The sequence below is a fragment of the Salvia hispanica genome, chromosome 5, assembly GCF_029641045.1.
Source record: "Salvia hispanica isolate PSC_SH4W2 chromosome 5, Shi_PSC_v1, whole genome shotgun sequence".
In the NCBI taxonomy this organism is placed as follows: domain Eukaryota; kingdom Viridiplantae; phylum Streptophyta; class Magnoliopsida; order Lamiales; family Lamiaceae; genus Salvia; species Salvia hispanica.
In genome coordinates, this window is record NC_142696.1 from 14116986 (window position 1) to 14126951 (window position 9966).

The window sequence follows — 9966 nt, forward strand, 5'->3', positions numbered from 1 at the left end:
GTCCGTCCTGTTAGGATTGGTATACTGAAAAGCATATTTCGAGCATGTTGCACAGATAGAATTGCTTGTATACAATAAATTCTACAATCCACTTTTAACCCAAGGCGAGAAGAAGTAATTTTATCGCATTGGTGTTTGCTTGTGCATTTATAAGATATTTCTCAAATATTTAAATGTATAAGAAGCAAACAAGTCTAATTCTTCTGTATAGTAGACTGGTCGTGAACGATGTTCAGAGAAGGTGACGCAGTCGGTCCTTTGTAGAAGAGAAATAGAATTTCACAACCTAGATAGGCTTTGGCTACCTATCGTGAAAGGTTGCAGTGTCAGTCCGCATGTTTCCTTACCTTAGGAAATAAACGACACTGGTGTGGTATAGCACTAAAGGATCTAACAGTGAGATAAGTCTTTCTTGCTATTTACTGAAAGACGAGGTCTCGGTGATTATAATTCTTAATCATTGTTGATATAACATTGAGCATACGATATTGATTATGCACTACTTTGATTTATCAAATGGTGCGGATTTTTCGCAATCCAAGAATCCTGATATCTTGGGTAGTGGTGATCAATATCTAGAGGTGCTAGTATTGTTATTGCAATGAATCGTGTGCTGGGAGAGTCCAGTTTCATAATATCCTCAAGAGGTGTTCGAAAAAGGTTTTATTATTCAGAATCCCGGCCGGTTGGAATTTATTCCAGAATAATAAATAAGGATTTTGAACTAGACACCTCTTGGAAAAAGATATTAATTAATTAAAGTCAAATAGCAGACTTAAATTAATTAATGGATATTTATATCTTAAACACGAGAAATAATAAATTAAAGAGGTAAAGCCCGGATTACTCGTAATTTGAGATTGGACGGGCAGTCAATATTATTATACTATAGTGGATGATAATAATATTCTGTTTGGACTTGTATTAATTGGGGCTCAATTTAATTAGTAAAAGTCCAACAGGTTTGGCCCAAGTCCAACCTCCATGGATCACCGATGTATTTTTACATCCCACAACTTCGGCAGATCGCTTAGCCCCGTTCATCTTCGGCGGAAGAGCGCTCGATCAGTGAGCTATTACGCACTCTTTCAAGGGTGGCTACTTCTAGGCAAACCTCCTGGCTGTCTCTGCACCCCTACCTCCTTTATCACTGAGCGATCATCCCTAATCTGGCTCATTATAACTCTATATAAAAGAAGACTAGAAAGAGGATTTTAATAATTTTTAATGATTAAATTCGTTCCCCTCCCTCCCCAGGAGTGAGCGACATTTTCAGTTCTCCAGAACTGAAGTTCTATCTTCTATCTAGTCGAGTCCTTTGGATTCTGACAAGCTTTGCCCACCCAAAAGTCAGATTCTGAGTTCGGGATAAAGATTAGAAGATTCATGGTTGAGTATGAAGATCTCCATGTGGAGAAGGTGCAAGCAATCGACGATTCTTTGGAGAATCAGATCGGTAATCCTAAACTGTAGAATATCATGAATTAGAGTTTAATTCCTTAAAGCATGATTTATGTGCGTTCTAGTATGCAATTGATTGTTTAACATGTAGTTAATTAATCTCATAATCGGTCAAATAGATCTGTAGATCTGATTTATTTGTGTATGCATGACTTCTGCTGTGCAAGGGACACCAATCCCTAGCACGTCCCCGCTGGGATGCTCTAAAGACATAAATTTGATTGGATTAATAAAAAAAATTAAACCTTAGTAATTTAATATTTCATTCTAATTTCAAAAGTTGTGAAACTAATTAGAATTTGACCCACTTTAGGAAAATGATTACGCATTTGTTTTATTGTTTACATATATCCATCATCTCAGAGTAAGTGAATTGTATTTTTATACCATTATATTTCTATTACAATTTATTAAACACTAATACTAATACTAATAATAATAATAATAATAATAATAATAATAATAATATATTATTATTATTATTATTATTATTAATTATTATTATCCATCAACACTATTTTTAAATATCCGTCTTCTCTCTTAGTGTTAGTAACTATGCATTAATTTTTTTTACCATTTTAAATGTCATTCCTTTTTATGTGAGGGAGGAAGTATGCCTAAAGCCGGAGCCTTGCGTCCCACTTACCATGGCAGAGGTGTGACATGTGTTCAATAGCTAAAAATAAAAATAAAAATAAAAATAAAAATAAAAATAAAAATAAAAATAAAAATAAAAATAAAAAACAGGAAAGTGGGCTTTCATTCTAATTGTCTGTACTCTCTCCGCATCCCAATCTCCTCAAACTCGCAAGCCAAACGCCACTTCTGCAGTCGCCGGCTCCTCTCGTGGTTCTATCCCCTGCGTATCTCTCTCTCCACCCACACAACCACACACAACCACACATATATTATTGTGCTAAACTCTTCCCTATTAATTTCATAATCGGTTTAATACAACGGTTAACACTGTTTCCTGTTTTGGCCTGATTTTGGTTTTCGTCTTACAATTTTTCCATGACTTTGCTCAATGTATACCTCTTTGCAAAACAAATACTCTAATTCATTTCTCCTACTTTTCAATTTATTGGTTGTAGTTATTTTTGTTAGGGATTTTGGGCGTGATCAGTGATGTGTTTAATGCAACAGCTTGCAGTTTTAATCCTGTGCTTTTGCCTATTTCTGGGTTACAATTTTTCCCATTCTAGCTTTGTTTTCAATTGCTCTTCATTTCCCCCTAATTTTCATCCGTTCATTTTCAGTCCCCTTCCTTGATTTGTCTCTCTGCTTCCACCTCATTATACGCTGCAATTTTCCACATTTTCTCAGTTTTTGGCTATATGCTGTTATTTTGCATTATTTTTGCTTGGATTTTGGGAAATGCAATGTTATGGAGTACCTTATTTTATTTATTTCTTATTTATCAATATATACAGAAATAATGTTTTGTCGTGTGCAATTTGGTAAAAATGGTTGTTTAGAGTTAATAGGATCAATAATTTGGTAGAGGAGTATGTAAGTGGAGAGCTTAGAGAAGGAGATCTAATCTTGGGAATATTACTTTCTGAGTTTCTAAATCAAAGAAAGATCCGTTATCCTCACAAAAGCTGTTGGTAAAACCAATTAAAAAACTGGTAGGGAAGATATCAAAATCAGATACTGGTGAAGCTTATCTGTCTAGAAACTTCGCTTAGTAGTTAGCGCATAAATGGACACTCTTTATTCTTTATAGGAATGATTTGTCATTGTGTGCATTGCAGTGCTCAACAAGAAGCTTTGGCTCCAATCTTCATACTTCTTCAATCTAACCTTCGGAGCTTTTTATCATTAGAATGTCTAAGCATCAATGAAAGAACATAACAAATAAATAAATTATTCATTGATTAATTGATTTTGCAACTGCTATTATTTACTTTGATATGTCATGTGACTGTCTCTCTAAAGTGTGTTGGCTAACATGTACTCCATGGTAATTGAATATTGTTGCGTCGCACCAAAATGAAATTGTAACTTTCAGGGAGGATCCTTTGCATTGAATGGAGCTAACATCTAAAGGGCAGGGGAAGATTAATAAGAGAACAAGGCGTTGTTGGACAACTAGGGAAGAACAAGTGTTGATTGCTGCACTGAAAGATATTGTATCAAAAGGCTGGAAATGTGAAAATGGATTCAGAGCAGGATATCTAAAGGTACTCACAGGCTCCATGAAGAAAGTTTTTCCGGGTACAGATATTAGAGCTGAGCCTCACATAAATTCCAAGCTTCATGTGTGGAAAACACATTATGCTTCCCTAGCGTCCATGCTTAATGTAAGTGGTATCACTTGGAACGACTCAACCAAAATGATCGATGCTCAGGATGATGCGTGGAATTCGTATGTGAAGGTATATTCCTATTTTGGAACTCAGTTCTATATTCATATGATTATATCCTGATTTATATCTGAATCCTTACCAAGCATCCATTGAGTGCAAACTTGTAATGTTATTCTTTATGAGTCTTGAGCAGAAATCTATGGTGTTTCTCCACGTGCTTCCAATTTAGAAAAACTGATAAATGAAGTAAACAAGTGGGAAAACTGATGATAGAATCTTTATGATGAGTTAGTTTTTTTTTAAAAAAATGGAGTTGCATTGACAAAAAATCCTTAGGTAAGTATATGCTGTTTCTCCTCTTGCACTAACATTGTTTAAGCTATTTCCCTCAGACAGATAGCCATGCTCTCACGATGAGGTACAAGTCCTGGCAATTTTACCCGGATTGGTGTCAAATATTTGGCAAGGGCAGTGTGATCATGGAAGATACTGATCATATTGCTGACGTAGTTCTAGAACTGGAAGCAGATAAAGCAAAGGAGAAAGAAGCTGTAGCAAAATTTGGCTGCGTCTTTGAGGGAGATGAGGATGAAAATGAGATGTCTGTCTGTCAACCTCAAAGTGATGGGACCGGGAAGAAGCAAGCTCCAAACAAGAGGAAGATGTCGGCGTGCAGCTCAGATCCTTCTGCTGCTGCTGTCAATGTTTCACCTAACAAACAAGATGCAAGGTTCGAAGGCGTTATTGCCAGAAGAAATGTAGGCTTCGAGTATGATGGTGTCACAAATGCTAGGAGAGGACTGTATGGTGAGCTCGGGAGGATCCCCGGGCTACAGGTGCGCGAAAAGTTGATTGTGGCAAAGTTTCTTGTGAACAAAACCGGAGATTTGGAGCTCTTCTTCAGTCTTCCGGACGAGGCGAAGGTGGAGATGGTTAACATGATTTTAACTGGAGAGTACTGATGCATTGATGATGCCATGTAATTGCGATGTTTTGTAGGTATGGATGAAGATGTAAGATCTAATCTTATTTTGCAGTGTGTATACATTTGGCAGATATGTATGCTATCTATTATCGGCTTGGTTACTTTACCTAAGTCGTAAATTGATAGACAATATGCCGATATATTCAGTGGTATATAATGTTCTTGATGAAGTGCAGTAAATATATAGGTATCTCATATGCAATATGTCTGAGCTTGTTTAGTTGATGTGGAGTTCGGCTTGAGAAAGATGTGATTATTTTTAATAGGTGGGTGTAAGTATTAAAGTAGAGAGATAAAAAAAGATGGATATTTTAATAGGAGTGAGAAAAAGTGGTTGAGTGTATTAATTGGATAGAGAAAATTACCAAAAAAAGGAAACGTGTCATCTTAATTGAGACAAACTAAAAAGGAAAACGTGTCATCTTAAGTGGGACGGAGGGAGTATATGTTTATTGCAATCTTAAATACTTCCTCCGTTCTCCCGTTCCACTTTAGGATTATTCTCTCTCTTACTTTACTATTTTTATACTTTAACTATTATCATTTTTATAAAACAAGTGCAGAAAAGTCACCGGAACTCCTAAAATGGGACGGAGGGAGTATATTTCATTTCATTTGTTAGTGAATCATCTTACAGCTATTGTGTATAAGGAATATATGTTCAGTGCAATCTTAAATCTATTATATTTCATTTGTTAGTCTATTGTTGCCTTCTTTATTGACTTGTAACCCTTTTGTAACTATTGTTATAACGAGTTTTAATAAATGTAAAAGAAAGTGAGTTGAAAAAGTTAGTGATAGGTGGGTCTTACTATATTAGTGTTATAATATAATGTGAAAGGAAATGAGATAGTGGAATGTGAGATCCGTTACTAAAATTATTAAAAATGAAGTAGGATAATTAATACTTCCTCCGTCCTACTTTAGCAGTCCCATTGACTTTTCTGCCCTCTTTTTGTAAAAATGATAAAAAATAGTTAAAGTGGAGAAATGGTAAAGTAAGAGAGACAATAATGTAGATAAGACTCTTCTCTATATTATTCTCTCTCTTAATTTACCATTTCTCCTCTTTAACTATTTTTTTTATCATTTTTACAAAAAGATGACAGAAAAGTCAATGGGACTGCTAAAGCGGGACGGATGGAGTAATAGACATATCAAAATAAAAAACTGGAACACATAATGAGAGATGAAGGGAGTATTCAAAGGTCGCACCTATTCAAACTACTCTACATATGACCTCTAACGTATGGATTTATTCTATAAACAAAATCGAATTATTCTGCATATGCGTAATAAAAATATTAGCAAAATAAAAATAAAATCTTATAATTAAATAAAAGTTAATAAAAAATAAATTTTAGTCGAATGGAGGACACAAACCTCGGTCATTTGGATCCAAGTCTGAGTCTCCAACCACTAATGCACTCAAATAGTGTTATTTCGGAGACGATATTTTAAGATGTGTGTTTCCTAAGAGATGTGAAATGAAGTCGCGTTTCACATCTTTCCCTCTTTTGGATGTAAAAAATAAAGTATGACAAGCACGAGATTCTTTTCCTATTTTTGATCCTTTTCTAGAATTCTGCCTTGCATAAGGTAGTCGCAAAAAAATGGTTGTTCAGATTTAAAGTCCGTAATTAAGCTTCAAAACAAAAAAGCTCTTTGTAAATTATGGTGAACACGTGACTTAGAGGGAAAAAGGAAATTTTCTGAGACTTTGATGAGTGTGACTGTGTATCTTAATTAAGGGCACATCACAAATGAGAGAATCTTTTTAAATTATTGACATTTGACATAGAATGTAATAAACGTTCCCCACTAAAATATGATTTCGGCCTTCCCTGTTTGGGTGATTAGAACGGCGAAAGGTTGCATTAAAATTAATTAATAAAATAAACAGGGGTCATTAAGACAAAAAGACTTTGGGGTGTCTCGTGGACTGTTGCAAAACATCTTCAATAAATAAGCAACCACTAGCTTTATTAAATTACAAAATCCACAATTGCGATAAGTGCAAACACAGTTGACCATTTATACTAATCTGTTCTAATTTCTAAGATATTATCGTTACGTTTAAACTACATAAATCGATAAGGTATGCAATTAGTACTAGTTTAAAAGAGTAACTAATAAATTAAGATCATTCTCGCTCCGTCTAAAAAAAAAAAAAAAGGCACTTTTAATTTTCGTCCACCCTATAAAAATAGTTTATTTCTATTTGTGAAAAATTCTCTCAACTCATTATTCATATACATCAATTTATTTACCGCCTATACATTCATGACCCATCATTAAACACTAATAATAATGTGGATTCCACTATCCACTATTATTATTTTAGTTACATTTCTCATCATCTCTCTTACTTACAAAATTTTTTTTATGAAGAATAGAGAGTAACTTTTAGTTCAAATTATTCATTTATTATAATCAATGCGGTGAGTCATCCCATTGTTTCGCCCCTCCCTAAGGAGAAACTCAAAGGAAAAATATAATTTAAATAAGAAATAGCTATTATATTTATTTATTTTTCTTTATAATTAAAAACTTATTTTAAAAAATATTCTTTTCGTCCGCTATTAAGAGTTCCAGTTTACTATTTTTAGTCCGTCCGGTATTAGGAGTCTCAATTTACTTTTTTAGTCCGTCAGCCATTAGGAGACCTGGTTCACTTTACTATAAATGGTAGGTGCACCTCACTTTCCATCAACTCATTTCATTCACACTTTATTATAAAACTAATATATAAAAATAGTTTTCATGTTTCACTATTTTACCTCACCAACTTTCCTAGCTTTATATTTTTTAAAACTCGTATTTAACACAAAATGAGACTCCTAATGACAGACGGATAGAGTATACATTTGAGAATGTATTAACTCCCCACATCTTATTTCTTTATAATAGCCAAAAAATAACACATTTTATATTTCTTACTCTCACCGTCCCAAGTCAGTTGCTCTATTTTCTATTTCAACCATTCCAAATTACTTTTACTAATTCCTTTTTATAATTTTTATTCTCTCCTATTTTGTTTTTATCATAGCATTTTATTTTCTCTTAAATCTCCACTTAGGTTTCAAAATCAATTTTCTCATATCTCAAATTCAAAAGAAATTATCAACTAACATGAGATTTGCCAAGTGAGTATTAATTTGAATAAGCCCTTGTATCAAGTTGACTTCTATTGTTGATATAAAACCAAGCCTATTTCAATTTTCAACCATCAAGTTGACAAGTTGGGATTAGACCTAATTGAGGAGTTTTTCTCTTAATTTTTGCCATCCCTCCAAATTGTACATGAGAGAGTGAAGAAAAGAGAAAGAATATAATCCATAAAATGAATAACACTTTATCGGACTACGGCGACAACCCAATTGGCGACACCACCCTCGGCGGCTTTGGGTACGGCGTGGGGCTGTCGATCGCTATCCTCGTCGTCTTCGTCGTCATCACATACTTCTCCTACAAGTGCAAGAAATCACAAGGAGAATCGGCCCCCCTCCGCCGCCCCTCCGACAACATCCACATCGTCATCCAACGTGACGGCTTCGACGCAGCCGCCATCTCCGCCTTCCCGCTCTACACCTACGCGCAGCTGATCAAGCCCCACAAATGCGGCGGCTGCGCGGTGTGCCTGGCTGACTATAAAGAGAGCGAGGAGGTGCGGCTGCTGCCGGAGTGCGGCCACGTGTTTCACCGGAGCTGCATTGATCCATGGCTCATGATTCATCCCACGTGCCCCATCTGCCGGAACAAGCCTGCTCCACTTGCCATTGCCAATCAATAATGCTTCTTTTTCTTTATTTCTTTAGTTGTTTGATGAAATGGACAACAGTCATAGTTTTATTTTATCAAGTGAAACAATTATGTTATGTTACTACTAAAGTTTTTGTCGAAATAATTTTGGGGCCTGCAATATTTAATGCAACAAGACAATTTTCTTGTAACTTGATTTTATGATGGAAATTTGAACCTTTTAATACTACTCCCTCGATGTCCCATTAATTGACATCGATCGATTTTGCACAAATTTTGAAAAATGTAGTGGAAAGTGGCCGGGTAGAAAATTTAGTAAAATATAAATCTTATTTTATATATTAATTTTATAACAAAATGTTAGTGAAATAAATTAATAAAATGTGAGAGTCTATTACAAGAAAATGAAAAGAATAAAAAGTAAGAGTAATAATTAATTTGGAACAAATGAAAAAAAAATGTTAATTAATGGGAGTTTGTAGAAGATGTCGAGAATTGAAAGTTTTAGATTAATGGCGCAGCAACAAGCTAAGCTATGTCAACTCAACTTCTTATAAGCTCACCAAACTTTACGTCAGTTTCCGCCCCTAATTTTCAAATATGAATAATAGAGTTTGGATTTTTCTCAGGCAAATATTTCCGACTATACTCCTGCAATATATGACTTAGGATTTTTCTCAGGCAGATTGTAGTGTGATACACTTAGATTTTGTGCAGTTTCAAGACCATTATTTGGTCAGTGTTAAATGTCAATGTTACATTACATGTTCATTATTTACATAATTTATCCATTTTGGTATTTTAATGTGTTTTGTGAAAATGTGTAAAATAGAGCTGAAAAAAGATATTAAACGGTCAAAATCTGGAAGTTGGAGAAGAAGCACAGCCAGCAGCCTGCTGGACCCAAGCCAGCGGTCGCTGAAACGAGTCAAGAGAGGACTGACACTTTCCATCGGCCCGCTGGGCCCGGTCGCACATAGTAACCTCATTTCAATCCCATGTTTCCGGCGATTCTGAAGTCCAAATAGGTTGTGCTACATACCATTCTCTTCATCTTCGACAGAGCTTCGCGTTGGAACCTTGATAATCTCAATCGGACTTTTTTGGAGAAAGTTATGGTGATTTTACGAAGGTCGTGCAATGCTGTCAAGTGCTGACTTTAGGCGGAAATTCAAGGAAGCAAAGAAGATATTACCTTGTGCACCCAAATATTTTCCTTAACCTATGGAGCATGAAATTTACCTTCTCCAAACCTTTTTCAAGCCTATAAACACCCCATAACCTAAGTTATAATATGAATCATTCATAGCCTCCAAAATTGGGGAGCCCCCAAAGCTGCTCCTCCTTCACTCTCCAACCCTTATTCCTCTATCCATCATTCCATTCATTATTATTCTTGGAGATTGGAGCAAGACAAGGGTAGACTAAAGATTGCACAACAATTCT

General features: G+C 35.1%; 1 protein-coding gene and 1 pseudogene across 2 annotated transcripts; both read left to right on the forward strand.

The window, feature by feature from the left end:
- The first annotated feature begins 2200 nt into the window (after positions 1–2200).
- LOC125188969 (uncharacterized) lies at positions 2201–4928 on the forward strand. 2 transcript variants are annotated; one of them, XM_048086100.1, is made up of 3 exons: positions 2201–2324; positions 3476–3842; positions 4166–4928. In XM_048086100.1, the coding sequence occupies exons 2-3, from the start codon at positions 3495–3497 to the stop codon at positions 4733–4735; spliced, it is 918 nt and encodes a 305-aa protein (XP_047942057.1). In that variant the 5' UTR covers positions 2201–2324; positions 3476–3494; the 3' UTR covers positions 4736–4928. The 2 variants fall into 2 exon arrangements, with proteins under 2 accessions (XP_047942057.1, XP_047942059.1); XM_048086102.2 differs by having other exon boundaries at positions 2228–3842.
- Positions 4929–8101: 3173 nt separating this feature from the next.
- On the forward strand, positions 8102–8551 carry LOC125186073 (RING-H2 finger protein ATL70 pseudogene; annotated as a pseudogene).
- Positions 8552–9966: the final 1415 nt, after the last annotated feature.

Bases quoted from the DNA above. Each gene is read 5' to 3' on its own strand.
- LOC125188969 (XM_048086100.1), top strand. From the start codon at position 3,495: ATGGAGCTAACATCTAAAGGGCAGGGGAAGATTAATAAGAGAACAAGG. The intron at 3,843-4,165 runs GTATATTCCTAT...TATTTCCCTCAG, and splicing joins CGTGGAATTCGTATGTGAAG to ACAGATAGCCATGCTCTCAC.